The sequence below is a fragment of the Tamandua tetradactyla genome, chromosome 4 (genome assembly GCF_023851605.1).
Source record: "Tamandua tetradactyla isolate mTamTet1 chromosome 4, mTamTet1.pri, whole genome shotgun sequence".
Taxonomy (NCBI): Eukaryota; Metazoa; Chordata; class Mammalia; order Pilosa; family Myrmecophagidae; genus Tamandua; species Tamandua tetradactyla.
In genome coordinates, this window is record NC_135330.1 from 183,567,210 (window position 1) to 183,590,289 (window position 23,080).

At 40.6% G+C, this 23,080-nt stretch overlaps 1 protein-coding gene across 1 annotated transcript; it reads left to right on the top strand.

Annotated features, from left to right (window-relative positions):
• Positions 1–2,008: 2,008 nt before the first annotated feature.
• Positions 2,009–22,437, top strand: F10 (coagulation factor X). The gene is made up of 8 exons (XM_077158729.1): positions 2,009–2,200; positions 4,367–4,527; positions 9,484–9,508; positions 10,368–10,481; positions 13,081–13,212; positions 16,613–16,857; positions 19,977–20,094; positions 21,765–22,437. The coding sequence occupies exons 1-8, from the start codon at positions 2,131–2,133 to the stop codon at positions 22,337–22,339; spliced, it is 1,440 nt and encodes a 479-aa protein (XP_077014844.1). The 5' UTR covers positions 2,009–2,130; the 3' UTR covers positions 22,340–22,437.
• Positions 22,438–23,080: the final 643 nt, after the last annotated feature.

Genomic DNA, 23,080 nt, shown 5'->3' on the forward strand with positions numbered 1-23,080 from the left:
CCTTCCCACCTGTTGTTCTCCTTACAAATTATAGCTTTATGCACTGTATGTCAAAGTCCACAGATTTATCATTATATTTTAAGCTTTTGTATTTTAGAACCAGTAAGAAATAAAATTTGGGTTTACATACCAAAAAATATAATACAATCATACTTGGCATTCCTACTTACCCATATGGTTACCTTACCAGAGGTTTTTATTTCTTTATGCTGCTTTTATTCATTGCCTGGGGCTCTTTTTAGTCTGAAGAACTCCCTTTAGCATTTCTTGTAGGATAGGTCTAGCAGAGATGAACTCCCTTAGCTTTTGTTTATCTGAGAATAGCTTAACTTCTCTCTCATTTTTGGTAGAGAGCCTCACAGAAGATATCATTCTTGGTTGGCAATTGTTTTCTTCCAGCACTTTAAATATTTCTTCCTACTGCCTTCTTGCCTCCATGGCTTCTGATGAGAAATTAGCACCTAATCTTATTGGAACTTCCTTATAGATAACACATTGCTTGTCTCTTGCAGTTTTAGGGACTCTCTTCTTGTCCTTGGCATTTGACAGTTTGACTACTATGTTTCTGTTCATGGTTCACTTCAAGTATTTCCTGTTTGTGGTTCATTGAGCTTCTCAAATGTGCATATTCATTTCTTTGTTGTTAAATTTGGGAAGTTTTCTGCCATTATTTCTTTGAATATTTCTACTGCCCCTTTCTCTCTTCTCCTTCTGGGACTCATAATACATAGACTGGCACACGCAGTGGTGTTCCACAAGTATTTTAGGGTATTCACAGGATAAAAACCAAACAGAAGTGAGCTTCCATAGAATCTGCAGGGACCTTTAGTGCTAAGCAAACATTCCTGAACTCCTTCGTATTTCCCACTGTGTCATGCAGTAAGGTTGGGACCATGTGGCAATGCCAACAGAATGTGAGTGTGAGATATAAGCCACCTCCAGGACTGGTCCTTAAAAGCTTCCCATGCAATCCTCCAGTCTTCTCTTCTGCTGCAGCAACCTTAGCAGCCTCAAGTCCCAGGTGATGGAGCTACCAGAAGTATTTGGCATAATTGAGAGATAAACCTTTATTGTATCAAGACACTGGGATTTCGGGGCTGATCTGTGCCCTCTACCAAGCCTTGCCTAACCAATACAGTTTGTGATGCAAAATCATTGGTCCAGGAGAAATGATACCTCTGCTCCCCACATACCTGCCTCCACTTCTGTGAATTAGCTATGCAAAAGGCAATGCAGAAAGGAGAAAGCATCTCTCAACCTAAGGCTTCCTTGTTCTGTAGTCGGCAGGTAACAAGGGGCTTTCAGCAGAGCAATTTTTCCTGGCAGGCTGGAGGAGTCGTTCCTCCCAGAGGTGTGTATAGGAAGCCTGCTGTGCAGGTAACCATATGGATGCAAAAGTCACAAGACTCAGGCTCTGCCTCCCAAGAGCTCCTAGTATTTTGGCAGGTGGACCAGGGAGGTGGGGCACAAGGCTGCAGACAGGAGAAGCGCAGGTAAGAGAACCCTCTGGCCGGAGGCCCGTCTGTGGAGCCCTGTGTGGCCGCGTGCTCAGGGCACGGACTGATACTGCCCAGGTGATGAGGCCCCTGAGAGAAAGGGCCATTTGACACTGAGGACAAAGCAATGGGATGTGTGGCAAATAGACTTGGCTTCAAATCCCACGTCCACCACGGATAACCTTGGGTTAATGTTTAACCTTGTCTCTAAACCTCGATTTCTGCTCTGGGGGGGAAAAAAAAGATGAGAAAAGTAAAACTTGCCTTTTTTCAGTGATGGTGAGAGTTAAACATAAACATCTCTGAAAACTATAAAACGAGCATGAAACAATGTTTTTAGCTCTTTTTAGGACAAAAAGAACCTCCCCCGTGACGGGGATGATGGGGGCGGGGGGCGCATCCTCCGGGGTTGCCCGGGTCTGAAATGGGGCCGACAGAGGCGGGTCCTGGCCAGGGTGACCGACGAAACCTGAGCCACGCTGCCTGACATCACCGGGAGGCCCCGCGCGCCAATCAGGAGGCTGCGAGAGCAGAAGGACAACAAGCCACCCTGGGAAGCCAGCGTGCGCTGAACCTTGCCCGGGACGGCCTGTCCCAGCGCAGGACAGAAGAAGGCGCTCCTCAGCCAAGCACCATGGCGAGCAGGCTGCGCCTGGCCCTGCTGGGTGCCCTGGTGGCCGGCCTCCTGCGGCCTGGGGGAAGTGGTAAGCACCCACCCTTCCGAGCTTGCCCGGCATGAATGCAGATGTGTCTCCCCAATGGGAGGCATGAAGGAAGGGGGAGGAGGCGGGCTGATACCCAAGGAGCTCAGCAGCGGGGTAGGGGATGTCCCCTTTCTTCTATTAAAGGCTGGTGCGAGACAGCCGGGCTCCCCATTTTCTAGGCATGAGTATACTCAGAACCAGCTGCTTCTTTCTTTGGGTGCGAGTCAGATGGGCAGGTCAAAGAACACAGACAGACACAACTAGACAGAGAGAGGAAAAGAGAGAGGAAGTGAACGCGATAACAGAGGGAGAGACAGAGAGAAGTTCAGCCTTTGACTGCCCCGAGAAGCTGAGGAGAACCGGCAGGAGGGGCGGGGATGAGGGGGGCCCAACAGACAGGGGGCCCTTCCAAGGCAGCAAAAAGAGAAAGACAAAGGAGAGTGATGCCACCCACCTCAGGCCGCCCCAGGCCTGGAGAAGGAGTTACAAAATGCAAGACTGGACACACGAGGCCCTCTGGGTCATCCAGGACCCTGGGCTGTCCAAAAAAGAAGTCCCAGAAAGGGGAGCAAATGCAAAGCTCAGGGAGAGGGGAAAGTAGGGGGCAGCAGGCAGCATCTCTCTGGGACTTGCTTGTATGTGGGATAAAGTGAAAGTTGCAGAGTACTGAGGAGCAAACAAGGAACCCACGCCTCACAGAAGGGGCCACAATGTAGTAAGTGGTAAAAATGAGGGAAAAAAAAAAAACCACCAGAGAGTGGGGAAAGGATGAATAGGAGAAAACTAAAAGAGGCCGGTTAAGCTTAGACTAATCTGGCAGCAAGGATGCAAGCTATATGAAAGGGATAAAGGATGCAGGTAGTTGCAAACCTCTGTGCAATGAGAAGAGCTGGGGATTTTCCAGGTTCCAGCCTAGAATGTGGGTGGTCCATGAGGCACAATTTTTAAAACACTGGACTAAGGCTCAGATACCAGGCCTGAGGTTATGGTATAATTCCATCCTGAGAGCCAGGAAAAGAGGAGTGCAAGAAGAACAGGCATGCAGGATAAAACACTGGGACTTGTTTGTATGTGGAATAAAGTGGAAGCTGCATTTCAAAGGAGAAGCTTACAGAGCAAGGCTTGGGAATGGATTGAATACAGAGAGCAATAAGGAGGGTCAGCACATAGCAAGTTTGAACCTTGTGTTAAATTACTTTGGGGTAATGTAGGTGTCACTGAAAGAATGGGGTTTTGGAAGGGAGGGTAATTTGAAGAAGAAATGAAGTTAACATGTACTGAGTGCCAGGGTATACAAAACTCAGTGCCAGGAGTTTTAAACACTTTTTAAAAACAACTCTGAGAAGCAGGGTATTTAATTCCCATTTTCCAGTAGTAAGTAGTAGGTGACCAAGATGTATTTGAACCTCAAGACTTGATTCTGAAGTCTGTTTTTTGAGTTTTAGAAATGGGGAGTTCAAAGTCAGGGGAGACATTCATCATGATGAGACAGTTGAAAATAAGGAACTCAGGACAAAAGTCTGCACCAAGGGCCAAGAAAAGAATCTCAAGGGACTTCCATCCTCACAATGGAAAGAGGAAGAGGGGGTGGTGACTGAGAGGCAGAGGAGGGACAATCAGAGAGGTGGGAGATAATACGGACTTAAATAACTCTGTAGAAAGGACCATAGGGGTTCTCTAATCCAGGGTGCCTTAATCAGCAAGACTCGTCTGTTGAGTCATGAAACCAATTTTGTGGGTTGTGACCAGCACTTAAAAAAATGAGCTAGAACAGAACCAAATAGACAAAATCAGAGTAACATGTGCAGCCAGCTCTTGAAACTTCTATTTTAGTTGAGTCTGTGTGTGTGTAGCCTGGGACGTGATAGATAATGCACTGTTTATAGTGGGTTGTAACTTTAAACAGTATCATACCTCCCACCTTTCCTCCTCCAGAGAAGAGCCATAGGGTCTAGAAGAGGTGCTTTATGGTTTAACTCATGAAGGAGTCATGAGGGGAGCTAGCATTCCCCTCCCTGCTTTCTTCATGCAAGAGGGAAAGTGCATTTTCACCCTTTTGCAGCTTGGAGATGGGTGAGGACGTGCTGGTGACCCTACAGGTGGTGGGGAAGAGTGGGTAAAGCCAGCAAAGCTCCTGTCAACATTGTGTCCTTCACTGGCTTCTAGTGTTCATTAAACGGGAACATGCCAACAATGTCCTGGCAAGGGTCAGGAGGGCAAATTCATTTTTAGAAGAGATGAAGAAAGGAAACCTTGAGAGAGAGTGTATGGAAGAGACATGCTCATTTGAAGAGGCCCGAGAAGTCTTTGAAGACGACGTACAAACGGTAAGGGTTAATGAGACAGGGATGCCAGCTCTACACCATGCCCGGTCCATTCCAAATGCTCCAAGTGGAGGCTGATCACTTGGCTCTTTCTTATTCCCATCTAATCACATTGGGGTATATCTATTTGAGATTGACAGTATATCTTTCATGCCGGGCTTCCAACTGAATTGCTCATTCTTATTTGTACTCTCTGCAAGGGGGAGAGGGCAGCTCAGTACAAGGGGGTTTCTAGGTGGAGAATTGGCGGAAGAGGCTCAAATAATAAGACTTACCTTGATTAGAATTTATTTTACTATTTGCAAAGGTATTCATACTGTCTCCTAACAAACCTGGGAGGCACATAAACTCGTTTTATGGATGGGAAAACTGAGGGGAAAGTATGTACCCCAAATCAGTAAGGTTTATAAGAACGTTTCAAAGTATTTTAAAATCAGTTTTAACCATAAAGTAAAATGTCTATTTTTAAAAGTATTCATAATTTCAGTAATTGTTTCCATTTTTATGAAATTGTATGTATATTTATGTATATACATATACAATTTTTTAACAAAACAGAATTGTAATGAAGATCCAATTTCATGTTCTACTTTTTTCCTCAGTTCCATTTCCCAAACACTTTTCCTGACTTTTTGAAAGTGTTAATTATTTTGTTTATATAAGGATGTATTTACTATCCTTATATTTTGGCTAAATTATTTCTACATAGTGCTGTTATGCAGATGCACACACATATATTCCTTTTGGATTATCTCCTAAGAATGGCTTCTCCAGAGAAGAATTACTGAATCAAAGGCTATGAGCAAGTCCTAGTTCCAAGCAAGGTGGACCTAGCACATTAATTCCTCTCCCACTGCAGCTATAAAACCTGGAACAGCTATGCAAGGACTCTGAAACATAAATAGCAGCAAGTATGTTGAGGATAAAGGTTAGAATTCAAAGTACTATGGAACTGACAATGAGTTTACCACTTTTCCCCTCCAGTTTTCTTGCCACTTGACCTGAATCCAATTGCCATTCACAGAAGAGTTGACACAATAATAGCAGAATACACTTTCTTTTCAAGGACCCATGCAATTTTCACCAAGATAGGCCATATCCTGCATCATAAAACAAACCTTAACAAATTTAAAATAATTGAGATCATAAACTATGTTTTCTGACTATAATGGAATTGAATGAAAAATCAATAACAGGAAAATCTCTAAGCACTTGAAAATTAAACAAGACACTGATAAACACTCCATGGGTCAAATCTCAGGAGAAATTAGAAAATATTTTGAAATAAAATTAACAAACAACGTATAAAATCTATGGGAAGAGCTTAAGCAGTACTTAGATGAAATTTTATAACACTAAATGCTTATATTGAAAAAGAAGGGTCTCAAATTGACCATCTAAGCTTCCACCTTAAGAAACTAAGAAAAGAGAACCATAAACCCAAAGCAACCAAAAGAAGGAAATAATAAAGAGCAGAAACCAATGAAATTGAATACAAAAACCTAAGAGAAAGTCAATAAAATTAATATCTTTAGGAAACTTACCTGACAAAGAGAGATAGCATGCAAATTAATATCGGAAATGAAAGACGGGATATTATTGCAGACCGTGAAGATATTAATAGAATAATTAGAGAATATCATGAACAACTCTGCACCCATAAATTTGATAACTTAGATGTAATAGGCCAATTCCTCAAAATTGCAAACCACCAAAACACACTCAAGATGAAGAGATATTGTGAATATAATTTCTTAGTTTAAAACTTTGTGAAAAAGAAATTTTCAAGTCCAGGTGGTTTCACTGGTGAATTTTACCAAGCTTTTAAGAAAAAAAAAAATCAGTTTATACAATCTCTTCCCAAAAATAGAAGGAACACTTCTCTACTTTTTTTTTTAAGTAGGCCAGATACCAAAATCACATTAAGATAGTTAAAAAAAAACAAAGAGAGAGAGAGAAATACACGACACTGTCTCCGTGAAACCAAACATAAAAATCCTGAACAAAATATTAGCAAATCTAACCCAGCAATATAATAAAAAAGAATAATATACCACAACCAAGTAGGGTTTATCCCAGGTATGCAAGCTGGTTGGATTTTTGAAAAACAACCAATGCAACCCACCATATTAACAATTTAAAGAAGAATAATCATATTGATTGATCAGAAAAAGCACTTGACAAAATTCAATATCCATTCATGATAAAAACCTAGCAGCAGACTATAAATAGAAAGGAACTTCACCAATCTGATAAAGAAGACCTACAAGGAGCCTACAGTTAACATCACATTTAATGGTGAAAATTGAATGTTTGCCTACTATTATTCTGAAAAGGCAGGGATATCCATTCTCAATACTTTGATTCAACATCATACTGAAAGTCCTAGCCATAAGGAAGGCCTAGCAATACGTAAAAAAAAAAACAAAAACAAAAAGACATACGATTGGAAAGGAAGAAATAAAACTATCCTTACTTGCAAACTGCATGATAACCTACATACAAAATCCCAAGAATTCTATAAAAAAACACCTAGAATTTTAGCAAGGTAGCAATACAAGATCAGCAAACAAAAATGTAATAATATTTCTGTTTATGAGCAATGTACAGTTGGAAATCAAAAATTTTTAAAATACCATTTTGCTCCAAAATGTGTAAAAAATACACAATTGCTCCAAAGAAAATGAAGTGCTTAGATATAAATAGAATAAAACATGTACAGGATATGTGTGCTAAAATATACAAAATGTTTATAAGAAAAAACAAAGAGGACCAAAAAAAGAAATGAAGAGATATACCATGTTCATGAGTAGAAAAACTCCACACAGTAAAGATGTCCAGTCTTCCCAATATGATCTATGAATTTAATACAGTGACAATCAAAATTCCAGCAGGGTTGTTTTTGTTGACATAAACAAGCAGATGCTAAAATTCCTATGGAAAGACAAAAGAATTAGAATAGGAAGGAATCAAAATAATTTTGAAATAGAAGAGTAAAGTTGAAAGAATCACATTACCCAATTTTAAGACTTACAATAAATCTACATTGAGCACTGTGGTATGAATGTGTGACATTGATGAAGGAATAGACACATAGATCAGTGCAACAGAATGGAAGCCCAGAGACAGACACATGCAAAAATGGCCAACTGACTTTTGACAAAAGCAATTTAATGGAGAATTGTCTTTTCAACAAATAATATTTGAACAATTGTATATCTGTATGCAAAAAAAATTAACCTTGACCTAAACTGTACAACTCATACAAAACTTAACTCAAAATGGATTACAGATCTCAAGGTAAATCATAAAACCTTTAGGAGAAAATTTTCATGAATTGCGGTTAAGCAAAAAGTTGTTAGTCATGACACCAGAAGCACAATCCATAAAAGAAAAAATGGATAAACTGGACATGGATAAAACTATTGCTCGATGACAAAAAACAGTTAAGAGAATGAAGACAAAGTATAGACTGAGAAAAATATCTGAGAAAGACTGGTATTCAGAATATGTAAAAGAGTCTCACGACTCAACAGAAGAAAATCACTCAAATTTAGCAAGCAAAAGACGTGAACAGACTCTTCACCAAAAAGGATATGTGGATGACAAATAAGCACATGAAGAAATATTCAATATCATTAGTCATTACAGAAATGCAAATTTAAAGTATGATAAAATGTCTCTACATACTGATAGAATAAAAATACTGACAATTACCATGAAGATGCAAAACAACTGGAACTCTTCATACATTGCTTGTAAGAATACAAAATAGTACAGCCACTCTATAAAACAATTTTGACAGTTTCTTATCAAATTATATAAACTTAACATATGACTCAGCAGTCCCATTCCTGTATATTTTTTCCCTAGAGAAGTGAAAAGTTATGGTCACATGAAAATTTGTGCATGTTTATAGCAATTCTATTCATAATTGCTCCAAACTAGAAATACCACAATGGTTTTTTTGGGGTGAATAGATAAACAAGCTGTAGTAATCCTTGCAATGGAATACTACTCAGCAATAAAAGGAACAAACTATTGGCATACATATAACTTGGATGAATTTCAAAGGCATTATGCTGAAAGAAAGAAGTCAATCTCACAAGGTTACACAATGCATGATTCCATTTTCTGTGACATTCTCGAAAAGTCATATAGAGATAGAGGGCAAATTATTGGTGATGTGGGTTAAGGGTGGGGGTTACAAAGAATAGGTGGGGTTGGTGGGGATAGCATGAGAAAGTTCTGGGGATGATGGAATTGTTGTTTCCTGATTGTGGTGGAGGTCACATGAATCTATGCACATGTAGAAATTCATAGAGTTGTACACTAAAAAAGTCTATTTTATTATGGGTAATTTTTTAAATAAAATTTTTAAAACACAGGAAAAAATGTTTTTAAAGGATATGATGAATATAAACTCTTGATGTCCTGTTTTAAGCTGATTATCAATGGGTGCTTTTCCAGCTAACATAAAGATTATTCACCAAGCATTTGATCCTTCATTGAATCTTTGAGTCAGGCATCTTAATTAAAAGCCATTCCCTAGGGTGGGCCATAGTGGCTCAGCAGGCAGAGTTCTTGCCTGCAATGCCAGAGACCCAGGTTCAATTCCCGGTGCCTGCCCATGCAAAAAAAAAGAAAAAGAAAAAAGCCATTCACTAATAAAAGCAAACTATTTTTGGTACTATCAGTTTTTTGGTGATTATCTTGAAGGTGAATTTTCAATATTCAACAAAAGTGGTACATTTAAAATGATTGAGCCAGAAGCTTTCTAGATACAGAAGCTCAGAATAGCATTTCTTTTTAGATTTAATAGTTCTAGAACAAATTGTTCTAGAAGGTCAACTCAGTTTGGGAAAATATCCTATTCGGGATGAATTGGGGGTATGATTTTTATTGGTGTAAAATATATTTTCCCTAATATACTTTTAAACCTTTTTTTCCCTCTTTTAGAATGAATTCTGGAATAAATATAAAGGTGAGCTATTCATTTAAGACTTTTCCCCTCTCAGTGTTTCCAAAATGTTATTGTAAAATAGTTTTTTTAATAGCTATTTGGCAGTAATTCTAATTTTGTAGTTTACTTAAATAGATATAGATTTAAATCAGTTCAGTCTTGTTCAAGGATATCAAAATCCATGGTAAATTTTTAGTCCAAGTGTTTTAGGTAGGGACAAAATATAGAGTCTGGGGAAATACTGGGTCCCTAAATAAGGTAACCACTTTGGTTTAATGCTTATACCAGTTTAAATGGTTATTCATCTTGACTAGTTTTCATTTCAGTAACAGTATTTGAATTTCTCAAAAAGACAATCTGACCTATCTCTAAATTAGATCATGTAATTCCTCCAAGAAATGTGAAGTCCCATGTTAGTATTGGACATTAATCTTTGCATTCTCATTTTACCCCAAAATCATTTGGAAAGAAATTTGAGCCTACCCTCTTGCCAAAACTCAGCCCATAAATGAGCATAAAGCTCTCACCATGTTTTGTCCTTCCACCTGGTCTTACGTGGTCACCAGCCCAGACTTCCTCACTCTGGCTGTAAGTACACTTTAAAACATCTCAGCAAAATTTGGAAAACTCAATCAATGGTCCAGTTAGACAAGCAGAAGATTGCCAAGTCCCCAAATAGAGGGCATCACGTACACACAGCCACAAAAGGTGGTGAGAAAATGAAGTGCAGATAGGAGGGACAGTGTACAGGCAAACAGGAAGCAATTTCAAGTACTTTCAAGTTATCCGAAAACTGTGTGCCAAGATCAACATGGCAAAATTCTTTCCATTATGATGAAAATTGTCTGCAAACTTTGGTTTCCAAATCTTTTCTTTGCAGATGGGGACCAGTGTGAGAGCAGTCCTTGCCATAACCAGGGCAAGTGCAAAGATGGGATCGGGGAGTACACCTGCATGTGCCCGGAGGAATTCGAAGGCAAAAACTGTGAATTACGTAGGTTCTTTTTCTTCTTGTATGTTAACATCAGAATGACCTAAAAAGTTAAAGATGGGAAAGAGGGAAGGAACTAAGATCCTAATGAAACAATATTATATTTGTGTTATTTCTAATTTATAAAGTAAAGCCTATGCTCTAGTATATTGTGCCGTTAAAGTCATAGCAAAAAAAATAAAGAAAAGTTCAAAATATGTCGTCCAAGTCATTCAGTTTGGGGGTCCAATGAGAGAGATGCACATGCTCACTTCTCTAGTCCTCTGAAGGACACTGCAGCACATTCACTAAGTATACAATCCTTTAGTAGATGAACAAAAAATTAACTCTCTGTTTTCCTTGGAGTAAAATGTATTTCTCGTCACTGTTTTCATATTCCTTGTGATCATTTGTTGTGAATCTAAATCACCTTCTTTTAGTTAACTTCGTCAATACAAATGTCAGTGTTAAATAGTTGGGATTAGCCAAATAAAAAAAATAATACATTTAGTTAATTCTATATGGAAAACACTATTTTCTTTAATTATGGTGATTAAATTTTTTCATAAAAATTAAGTTAGTATTGGACCAGTTTCCTATAAGGAGAAAGATGTGCATTTGTTTTAAGTTACTTAGTCTCATCATCTTTACAGTATGGTTGAAATTGGATTAATTTTCAAAGAGAATATCAACTATATATCATTCCATTAAAGGTCAAAAGTTATCTCTCTTGCATACCATTTGACTTACTTAAACATAATGTTGAATAGATTCCCAAGTCTATTATGAATGTTTTCTAAAATCCCATTAATGTTTGATCTTTGCATTGTAATTATTTTTTAGTCAAAACCAAAACAGAGAAATGTAAATTACCATAAGCTTGCACCATTAATGTGAGCTTGAAATTCAATATTATATATGTATATATGTATGTATGTATGTATGTATAGAGAAGACTGGTTCTGTCTTCCCTCTTTTGTGCTGCTACTAAGCTGCCAGAGGATGTGCTCAGCCTGGCCTTAAGGTCCCATTGGTTAGGGACCATTTGTCGAGAATCCTGGCATTTGTTGAGGGAGCCACATCTCAGTGTCGAGACACTGGATGAAGAGCTTATGAAGGTTCTCTTATTACCACCCTATGAGGTGGCTTTATTGCAACTATTTTACAAATGAGGAAAACGAGGCCCATAGAGTTTAAATAACTTGCCCAGAGACAACACAGCTAGCAAAAGGAAGGGCAGGATTTGAACTTGGGTCTGCCTGACTCCAGGATGTCCGTTCTTAACCACTTCACTGCCTGCCCTTCCTTCCTATCAGAACTGCAGTCCTGTTCTCAGTCTCCACGTTCCCCATCCTTTCCCTCCAGCTTGACTGGACTCTCTGCAGCATTTCAGGTGTTAGAAAGGTCCTAGACCACCTTAAGCACCGTTCCTTGAGGGCAGGAGCCTGGTCTTGTTTATCAGTGCCCAGTGTGATATCTGGCACGTGGTGGGTACTAACTTACTGTTTTGTTTTTTTTTTTTTGGTTGGCAAAATGAGTGAAGAGAGTTGGACTTTCAAAGGAAACCTCACCTAAATGCAGAGCACCCAGAGTCAAAGTATAATTTACCGTGACCCAAGTTTGATATATCCCCAGCTTAGACTAAGCGAGGCCCCTCTTGGTGCCTGGCGCCTTTGGGCTGGGCTTAAGTCTAGTGGCCTCAGTAGCTGATAATATTTGAGTGAAGAAACTAACTCCTCTGAAATAGAATTTCCTGAGGGAAACCATCTCTAAGTATTAGGTCTGTGAATAAATATTTGGCAGGCTTCATACCCTAGCAGAGTTTTCACAGAAAGGTGAGCAAGCATAGCCTGGAACCAAACCACAAATGAGGCTGAAGATGAAGAAAAGGTTAGTTTAGTCTCCATCCCACCTACCCGCCCAGAGGAAGCCCATGCCTTGAGTTTACTGGGTGCCTTTGTTCCACAGAGATTCAAGGAGCCTTGGGGTTGGGAGGGACATCTGAGGCCACCCTGGCCTCAGCCTCAGTGGTCCTCAGAGAGCTCACTCTTCTCCCAGGCAAACCGTCCCATTGAGGACAGCACTCTGAAGAGAATGTCCTTCTTAAAAATGCATGCTCTCCCTTCCTTGGAACTTTCCCCCTAGCACACTATTTGCCACTGTCCCCAGCCTTGTGGACCCACTGACTAGGAATGCTCAGGTTTCTTAAGTCCTTCCAAAGTCTAGAAGCCAGCACTATGCTTTGGCCAGTACAGACCATGGCAGGGCCATCTGTCCCCTTACATGCTGTTTGTGGGGCAGTAGGAGTTTTAAAAGGGCTCCCACTGAATTTGTAGTTACCTCAGCCCCTCAAGTCTGCTCTTGACGGTCGTGCCCGTTTGTACTGGAACACATGATGTGGCATCTAGCCCTACCAAAGCTTCTCTTGTGGTTCTTCACTCTCTGTCCTAGCTTGGCAGCCTGCCCAGGTGCTGGGGGGTGGGATGGGACATAGGTGGTGCCGACCTGTCTCCCACTCCCATGGGTGCTGCTTTCCTTCCTTCTGAGGAAGGCCGCATTCCCACAGCCTCAGCCTGTTTCCCTGGTCATGTCCTGAGGGCCAATGTGCATCTCTCTCATGCAGCCACACGGAAGCTCTGCAGCGTGGACAATGGGGACTGTGACCAGTTCTGCAGAGAAGAGCAGAACTCTGTGATGTGTTCCTGTGCCAGTGGGTACATCCTGGGTGACAACGGCAAGTCCTGCATCTCCACAGGTAAGAAGAGTATTTGAGGCCACACCACACAGCAGGGCTATGGGGGTGCAGCGTGGCCGCTGAGTCTCCAGAATGAGGGAAGCAAATGCTGGTGCTGGGTGGGTGAGGATGGTCCCACCCTGGGGGTTGGCAGGTGATGGGGGCCAGGAGAACAAGAGCACCTGGTGCTTTGTGCTCCGGTAATTGTGTTCGGACATGAAGACTGCAGGGTTTGGAAAAAGACAAGTCCATTATCTCTGTGAACCAGGTGCATTATTTAATTTGTTTCTTTATTTGAAAAATGGCAATATTACCTAACTCCTTGAGTGAATATAAAAGTAGGAGATGATGCATGTAAAGAAACTTGCACAATGCCTGGCACATAGCAAACCCTAAATGACCCTCAATAATTGAGTGATGACTAGTCAATGCAAAGGGCAACTCAAATGTCCTGTTCCCCTATGGATCAGTGGGGGCTTAAAGAGTCCTGAAGTTCTGGATTGCTGTGGCTAAGTGCTGGGGAGCGCAATGGGGGACAATGGATGTTTGATCATTAGAAGCTCCATCAGAAGGGGTCAGAAACGTGGAAGTGTGGGGCAGGAGGGGCCTACTGGGGTGAGAAGGGGAGGTGGACCAAGACATAGAGAACCAGAAGGACCTCAATAACTGATTTTAATCCCTACCCCCTAATGTTGATTGAATTATTTTTCTTTTAGTCGTTAAAAGCCGGGCTTTAATGAATATAGGTCAGGGTCTCAAAGAAGATGAAAACCTAGAACAGGGACTGAGTGAAACTGAGGTTAGGTCCCTAGATGTAGATGAGTTTTCCTATCTTTAGACACAATAATAAATTACTAAATTGATCTTATCCAGACAATCAGGCCCTCCTCTGGTGCAGAGGCTAGCACAGGCCATAGAATCTCCCAGAAGCCTGTCCTCATGCTTAATTTGGTCTACTTCTCCTCTGACCAACAGCTTTGGCATCACCTGGGAGCCAGCAGAGTCGGTCTCCACATAGACCTGCTGTATCCGTATCTGCATCTTAACAAGAGCCCCAGCTGATTCACGTGCACATTAAAGCTTGAGAAGCCCAGCTCTACAGCTCCTAACATGACTCTCTCCTCAGTAGGCTGCAATGACTATCTTTTATTATGTCTAAAGAATTTTGTTACTATTCCTCTCATCTATTCTTCCTTCAGGACTGCTTTAGTTTGCTAAATGCTGACAGAATACAATATACCAGAAATGGAATGGCTTTTTAAAAGGGAATCTATTAAGTAACAAGTTTACAGTTCTAAGGCCATAAAAATGCCCAAATTAAGCCTCCAGAACAAGATATCTTGATTCAAGGAAGGCCAATATCTGTCACATGGGAAGGCACATATGTGGGTGGCATCTGCCGGTCCTTGTTCTGCTGCTTTCAGCTTCTGATGCCAGTGGTTTCCTCTCTAAGCATCTGTGGGCCTTCACTTAGCTCCTCCAGAACACAACTCTGTGTTCTAGCTTCCTTAGCATCTCATGAGAAGGCACATAGTGATGGCTTCTGGGCTCTGCATTTCCAAATGGCCGTGTCTAGGCACCTGCTTCCTCTGTTGGCACTCCAAGCATCCTCAAATATCTGTATCTCTGTTGCCACTGAAGCAACTGTGTTTTCTCCAAAATGTCTCCCTTTAAAAGGACTCCAGTAAACCAATCAAGACGTACCTTGAATGGGCAGAGTAACATCTCTGTCTAATGAAAAGGCCACACCTACAATTGGGTGTGCCACATCTCCAGGGAAGTAATCTAATCAAAGGTTTCCACCCTATGATATTAAATCAGGATTAAAGGACATGGCTTTTCTGGGGTAGACGACACTTTCAAACCAGCCCAAGGACCACTGAAAAAAATATTTTAAAAGATAATTTTTAGAAACTGACTCCAAATATACTCTTCAAGTATTACTTCAATTATGTAACATTAAATCATTGTTAATGAACCATTAAGCTTAAGTTGATTAAAAAATATTTTAGCTAAACCCATAGCTTCTCTAATAAAAAAAATTTTAGCAGAAGTAATTTCTTCATATGTATGCAATTTTTTTTTACTTCCAGGAGTAATAAAAAATTATTTTAAAATAAAATTTAATGTTGGAAAATAAAATCAGAAAAACAGCTTCCTAATACAAAAAGGTCTGTTCTAAATCATGGACATGCTATTGAGAATTTTGATGGGCAGTGATTGCAAATATTAACTTACTCTAATGGCCACAGAACTAATAAACTCTAGGCTGAAGAGTGCTTTATCTCAAGCTGAAAAATTCACCAGAGTCTATGGAAAGGTGGGGAATTACTTTCAGGTCCGGGGCAGAAATAAATACAAAATTGATTTTCTACAAACACACTTGAAATCTATTTTCAAAGCTGTTGTTTCCCTTTCTTATCTTTCCTGATCTTTGCCATTCCTCTCCCTTCCTCTGCCTCACCCTTTGCCTGTTGCCTTCCTTTCTTTCATCTCTCTGCTTCCCACTGTTTTTCCTTGGCCCTGCTTTGCCCCCTTCTCTGCCTTATTTTCCTAATTGGTGCTTTTAAGAATAGCTATAATTTTTTTTTTTTTTTTTAACATGGGCAGGCACCGGGAATTGAACCCGGGTCCTCTTGCATGGCAGGCAAGCATTCTTGCCTGCTGAGCCACTGTGGCCCCTAGCTATAATTTTTTTAGAAATTATTATGCAATGCTATGCCATGGCACCCTTTCTCATGTTTCCAGTTGTTTGCACATGCTGTGCCTTCTGCCTGGAATCCTCTTTTTTTTTCCACGTGCCATTAGGAAATTTTTCAAACACAACAGCAAAGTATGAATTTTACAGCAAGTACCCATATTCCCACCACCTGGATTCTGTCATTAACATTTTACTATGCTTGCTTTATCACACACCTATCCTCTATTTACCCCCTTATCCATCCATCAAGCCATCTTATTTTTTTTATGCAGTTCAAAGGAAAATGCTGACAACTGTGCATTTTCTCTTCAACACTTCAGCATACTTATCAGGAATTAGAGTTCAATATTTGTTTACAGTGTTTTTGTTAGAGGTAAAATTCACGTACAACGCAATATACAAATATTAGGTGTGTATTAACTGAGTTTTGTCAGCTGCATTCACCTGTGTAACCAAACCCCTATTACTCCAGAAAGTTCCTTGTTGCCCCTTCCCAGTTACCTACAGTACTCTTATCCTTGCTCACCTATTTTTCAGATGAGAAAACTGAGGCTCAAAATTGTGAAATATATGACCCAAAGTCGCACTCCTATTAATATGGCATGCCTGGACCTTCTAACCTGGTGCCTTGGATTCTTTCTACTACATCTCAAATTATTTGCATGGTTTGGGGAAATTTTTGCTTTGCTTAAAGGTTCAGGGATATTCTTTTTCTTTTAGGCCCTTATCCCTGTGGAAAATTGACTCTGAGACGAAGTAGGAGGTCCCTGACCCAGGCCGACAACAGCACTGAAAGTCCCCTAAAAGCCATCATACTGGAGCCATATGACTACGAGTACCTGCCTCCTACCGATAATCCTTTCGACCTGCTTAACATCAACCAGACATATTCTGAAGAGGATGACAGCAGCCTCACCCGCATAGTGGGTGGAAGGGATTGCAAAGAGGGGGAGTGTCCTTGGCAGGTAACTATAGCCAAGTCACCTCTGTGACTTAATATCTCCAATTCAGCCCTTAACTGAATCACCTGCACCAAAAAAACATGTAGTTAGCATGTTAAGTAGATAAAGTACAGATGCTGGCTTGACAAAAGTGAGAAACCGCTTGCCAACCCTCTGGGACTCAGCAATGTCAGGCCCAGGTTTGCACTAGGACAGGGGAGACTTCAGCCGTCCTCAGGCACACCTGGATGTCCCCTCACTCCATGTCAGTGGAGTTGCGGGAGACTTTCAACTCCAGAAAGTGAAGAAGCTCAGAAAGACTAGGGAGAGGAAAAGAAGTGACTGGGGGCCTCAGTCACCTCCCCATTCCCCACCACTTCTCCAGTCACACATTTTTTAATGAGTACCTTCTCTGTGTCCAAGATCATGCTATGTTCTGTGAAGTACAGAGAGAGAAAAGCCTGAGTTAATGTCTGCCCCTACTCCCAAGTGTTTTAAAACTTCTACTTCAGCATAAGGAAATTGGATGGAAAACCAATGGATCAGGCACCAGCTCCAGCTGCAGATACTGGCCGGCAGGATAGTGAGAACAGTCCTGCGGTCCGTGGTGGATGAGGGTCTCTAGCTCCTCTCCTGTTTGACTGGAGGCAGAATGATGTCTCTTCTTACTACATTTCTAATTTGGTAAATTGCTTTACCAAGATATCTAAATCCTAAGGAAGCAGATAGTACCTTAGAGAGAAGCATATCCATTTGTTTGCAAAAGTAAAAATTACTCTGTTCACTATCAAATTGGAAGAGGACTGCCAGGTTGAACAAATAAGCATACAGGACTTCCCAGTTAAATTAGAATTTGAGATAAACAATGAATGTTTTTAGGGCAGTCACCCCCTAAGTATTGCATAGAATATACCTATACTAAAAATTATTTGTTTATCTGACATTCAAATTCAACGAGGTATCCTGTATGTTATCTGGCAATCCTAATGTGGTCTTGAATTTTTTAGTGTCCATAGCCAAAATGGCCTTTTCTATAAGCAAGAGTTTCAGAGCTGCCAACAACTTTCAGAAATTACCTCAGTTCTTCCCCATTCCCCCCACCTCGAGGTTATACCAGAGGTGGACAGTTGTCTCAACTATAAAGAGCCCAAGGAAAGGCACTATCAAATGTATTTGGCATTCATTCTATCAACACATATTTATTGAGAACTTATTTAATATAAGGTATTGTGCTGTGGATGGTGTACGTAGTTATAAAAACCATTAAAGCTAGCTCTCTGATATACAGACATTTAAAATCTAGAGAGGAAGGGAACACCCACCCAAATAATCACAATTCAAGTTAGTGTGTGATAAGGATCACAAAAGTGGTACCAATGAAAACATTATTGAAATTCAACTTGGATGAACAGAAACATTGTCCATACCTTTGAGGCACTGGATATGAGTTATCTTTGGAGTTCCATGGGTGCAGATAAGGGGAAGGGCACTCTAGTAAGAAGGAATGCATGAGCAAAGGTGGGTTTTCATGAGGAAATATTCTCATCAAGTCAGTTGTGATTTATGATTCTTGTTTTCCTGGTTCAAGACTTGGCAAAGTACCTTACCTCCATTTTTAGGAAGAACAGGTGACGTCCAGTTCTTAGAAAGCTTGATGTTCCCCTCACTAACAATAATACTGGATTATGAGTTAATAAACTATATATATATCTTTTAAATTATTACTTCATTCTAGTCGTTAAAGTCTTTTTAAGAATTGTTTTGGAACTATTAACAATAGTTTCACTGACCTACAAATACACCCAGCCAGTGACTATTACTTAGAGGATGTTAAATTCCCTAGAGAAAAGAGAATTAAAGAAAAAAAAAATACTCTGTCTCCTAACTTGTAAGCCCAGCTTTTGGGGGAAAGAAAACAGAAAATAAGAGAATTTTCTCTCTTGCCCTGTCATTGCCCTTTCTCCTATGGAATATAATATTCCTCACTCGCACATCCTTTCAGGAAAGGCCAACCAGGAAGAAAATCAGTTATAAGAATATCTGTAAGGGTTCCAAAGAAATTCATCTTTAATGGTAGCATTTTGTGCACTATGGGAGATAGGTTTAAAAAGTTGTGCCATTCCAGAGTCCATGAAGCCACACCAGTTTAGGAAACTGTTTTCTCCAAAGACTGTCATCTGCCTAGTCTGGGCTATAAAGCAGGGGCAACAACAACAAATCAGATCATCACAGTGATTTTTTTCAAAGATATTTGAAATATATAATGTACACAGCACTTTTTAGAACACTGTAACATATTCAGAAGAAATAAAAGGTAAATTCTTGTCAAAGTGAGTTTATAGTAGGTGAAGAAAGACATAGTTAAAACAAGAGAGAGCCATCCTCAAGACATTAGCACTTGGCACTTAGTAGTAATACATGTTTGTTGAATAAATGACTAAGTCAGTCAATGTGTGGACCCATTAATCAAAGGCAAGACCATATGATGATGCCTAAGCTCATGCTATAGAACTCTGAGTTAGAATGTAGGAGTTGGGGAAGGTTCCATGGAAGTAAATCATAAGCTGGTTCTTGGAGACAGTGTTGCACTTAGATTAGCCTGAAAGTATCAGGTGGGAGCAGCCAATGGGATACACAGAAAAGGGCAAGGTGGTTTAAGGATCAGGAAGGGGACTGCGGAACTGGAACCATGTTGGAGAGCAGTAAGGGAAGAGTTTGATGGACAACGTGGAATGAATTTGTTTGGGTCTTACATTCCAAACTAAAGAATTAAGGTTTGGTTCCAGAGGCAAGAGGGGACAACACAAGTTCTCAAGTAGGGGAAAGAGCAGCAGAGGGCAGGATGGAAGGGAATGAAAAGGCTCACTGGTGGCAGATCAGTTGAGGGTACCTGGATAAAGCTCTAATCCAGACGTGAGGCAGTGAGGAGAACACAGTGAAGGCAGGAGAAACGGAAGGGTAGGCTAAAACTAAGAAGACAGAGAGGCATACTACTTGAAAAGAACTGTGGATATAAAAAGTCTCTCTTTTTAAATTTCTCTTCTCAGACATTCAAATAAAACCTAATCTGTTGGCTAAATTGTACCAAAACTTGGGTTGGCTTTGCAAATACAAGCTTGGGACCAACAACTTTCTCCTTGCAGGCTCTACTCATTAATGAGGAAAATGAAGGGTTTTGTGGAGGCACCATCCTGAATGAATACTACGTCCTCACTGCAGCTCACTGTCTCTACCAAACCAAAAAATTTAGGGTGAGAGTAGGTAAGTGACTGTTCCCAACATTCTCTTCAGGTACCGTGGAAAGAGGTACTGCTTTGTTACTTTTATTTTTACAGATCACTAGAACTTATAAAATTTGCTGGCAACACTAGTAAAAATACTAAAATCCTGTGTGTGTGTGTGGTGGGGGCAGGGGTGGGGGTGCTGACAGCGTGTGGTTCACAGAGGTGAGGAGTTGGAATAGAATGGGGACATTATGGCAGCTTTCCAAATCAGCTGCCCCCTTCTCCCTGTGTTGTTTTCCTTCACTGGGCCCCAGGTCTCCACTGTAGCATGAGTCTCCTTCCACTCTTAGCCGTCCTTTCCTCAGGGAGCCTTCCAGACCCCCTTGACTTGGTTAAATTCCACTCTTAAACACTTCCTGTCGCTTATATTTGTGGGATTATTTCATTAATGTCTTGTTTTTCTCTACGAGACTCTAGAGCAATACTGTTCAATAAAAATATAATGCAAACCACAAATGTGAGCCATATATATAATTTTTTTTTTAAACATGGTCAGGCTCTGAGAATTGAGCCCGGGTCTCTGGCATGGCAGGTGAGAATTCTGCCACTGAACCATCATTGTACTGCCCCATATATATAATTTTAATGTGTTAAAAAGTGTAAGGAAACTTGAATTCAGTTTAATGATGTCTTGTTTAACCCAACATCTCCAAAATATTAGCATTTCAACAGGTGGTCACTTTTAAAAATTAATGAGATATTTTGAATTCTTTTTTCATGCCACGTCTTTAAAATTTTATACTTACAGCATTTTTCAATTCTGACTCCTCACGGTTCCAATGCTCAATTGCTACATGTGGCTGGTGGCTGCCAGCATATTGGACAGCATACGTCTAGAATAAAAGATCTTCAGCTGGTGCACAATACATATTTAGGCATATATGTCAAAAGAATGAATAAATGGAAAGTTTCCGAAGTACTAAATAAACATGCATACAAAAAACATCACTAATGGAAACCCCCATGTGGTGAAATTGAAGATCATTTTTATTCTCTTCTTTATGCCTCTCTATATTTTCAAATATTCTAAAGTGACCATATTCCACTTTTTAATCAGGAAGGGAAACACTTCTTTAAAAAGTAACTAGTAAGGCAAGTGTGTTCATGAAAAGAACACAGTTTTTGAATCAAGCAGTCTTGAGTGTGAATCCTGACTTAACTATGCTAGTAAATATTAGAAATTTTTATATAAAGACCTAACATTGTGCCTGGTGAGCACTCAATAAATGTTGTGCGCATGCACACACACACAGACACACGTGTGCACGTGTACGCCTGATGTACATATACATCAAGGAGGCAGTCAGAAGGGAGAAGATATGGTCCTACTCCAGGGAAATCTTTCTGTTGCTTTCTCCCTGCTTCTGTATCTCCTGAAATGTCTTCTTCTACTGACTCTCACAATCAGCCTATTCCCTGAAAATCTCACTCAGGTATTTCAGCTAATTTCACTGAAAAAAAGTGTATTCAATATGGGTTCTTTCCTTTTCAGAGCTTATGATCCAGTGGGGACAGAGGGCTGGGAAAAAAGAAAGAAAAAAAATGCAATGTAATTGTTCTGTTAGACCTAGTAAAAGAAAAAAAAAAAAACACATTGTATATGCCCTGGTACAAATGGAATATCCTTTTGTCTTAATCATGTCCCAGGTGATCGGAACACTGAAAAGGAAGAGGGCAATGAAATGGTACATGAAGTGGATATAATAATAAAGCACAACAAATTTGTTAAAGCAACCTATGACTTTGACATCGCCGTCATAAAGCTGAAGACGCCTATCACATTCCGGATGAACGTGGCTCCTGCCTGCCTACCGGAGAAAGACTGGGCCGAGTCAACGCTGATGACTCAGAAAACAGGCTTAGTCAGTGGGTTTGGACGTACCCATGAGAAAGGCCAGACATCCACCACCCTCAAAATGCTGGAAGTGCCCTACGTGGACCGGAACACGTGCAAGCTGTCCAGCAGCTTTACAATCACCCAGAACATGTTCTGTGCAGGCTACGACTTGAACCCTGAAGATGCCTGTCAAGGAGATAGCGGGGGTCCCCATGTCACTCGATTCAAGGACACCTATTTTGTCACTGGGATTGTCAGCTGGGGAGAGGGATGTGCAAGAAAAGGAAAATACGGCATCTATACCAAAGTTGCCTCCTTCCTCAAGTGGATCGGGAGGTCCATGAAAGCCAGGGCAGAACCCCAGCCGCACCCCACACCCAGCTGAATCCATCTCAGCAGCTTTGGACACAGACTCTGCTTGTTTATTCCGGTCACTGCATTTCATTCCCATTAAAGTAATTCCTCTCAAAAGACCTGCTAGAACCCAGTTGGTGTTTTGTTTTGTTTTTAATACATACCATCTTCAACAGGCTGAATCTTTGAATAGATTTTCCTATCTGCAATGACTAGATCTGGGTAAATTCCTTATCCTGCTTTTTTTCTTGCTCTGTTAAAGTGGAAAAATTAGGAAATTTTCATTTGAAACACTAGATTCTGTCTTTCCCTAGCCAGGTTGGGAACTTTTATTCCTTAATATAATAGACATCTAGGCTCTCCTAGATGATGACTGTGCTCAAAACTGTGATCAACAATTCCCTGTCTATGTAGCATTTTTCTCTTTTTGATGGGCCTAAACTGCCCAGCCTGAGCCAGCTATAGTCAGACCTTGAAAATAAATGACCAAGGTTCTAATGAGCAAATATTTAAGGCAAGGCAGGAATCAGGACCAACCCCAAGATTTGGTGGCATCTGCCCTGTGTAGTGTCACTACTGGGGCCAGGTGGGGAGTTCCCCATATATGCCAGCACAGCCTCTCTGTGACCTGGGTGCCCTCATTCATCTCTCCTGTGAATGAAAACAGTGGGAATGCTTCTTCCAGGTGACCTCTTACAAAATGCAAGTGCCCTGTAAGAAAAGGTCCAGAAAGATTCTCATCGACATGAATAGTTTTAAATGGCTTTAACTG

What these genes read in the sequence shown, in the direction of transcription:
- F10 (XM_077158729.1), top strand. Translation starts at nt 2,131, where the DNA reads ATGGCGAGCAGGCTGCGCCTGGCCCTGCTGGGTGCCCTGGTGGCCGGC. An exon ending in CCTGCGGCCTGGGGGAAGTG is followed by an intron (nt 2,201 to 4,366) that starts GTAAGCACCCAC and finishes ACTGGCTTCTAG; the next exon opens with TGTTCATTAAACGGGAACAT. An exon ending in AAAATTTAGGGTGAGAGTAG is followed by an intron (nt 20,095 to 21,764) that starts GTAAGTGACTGT and finishes ATCATGTCCCAG; the next exon opens with GTGATCGGAACACTGAAAAG.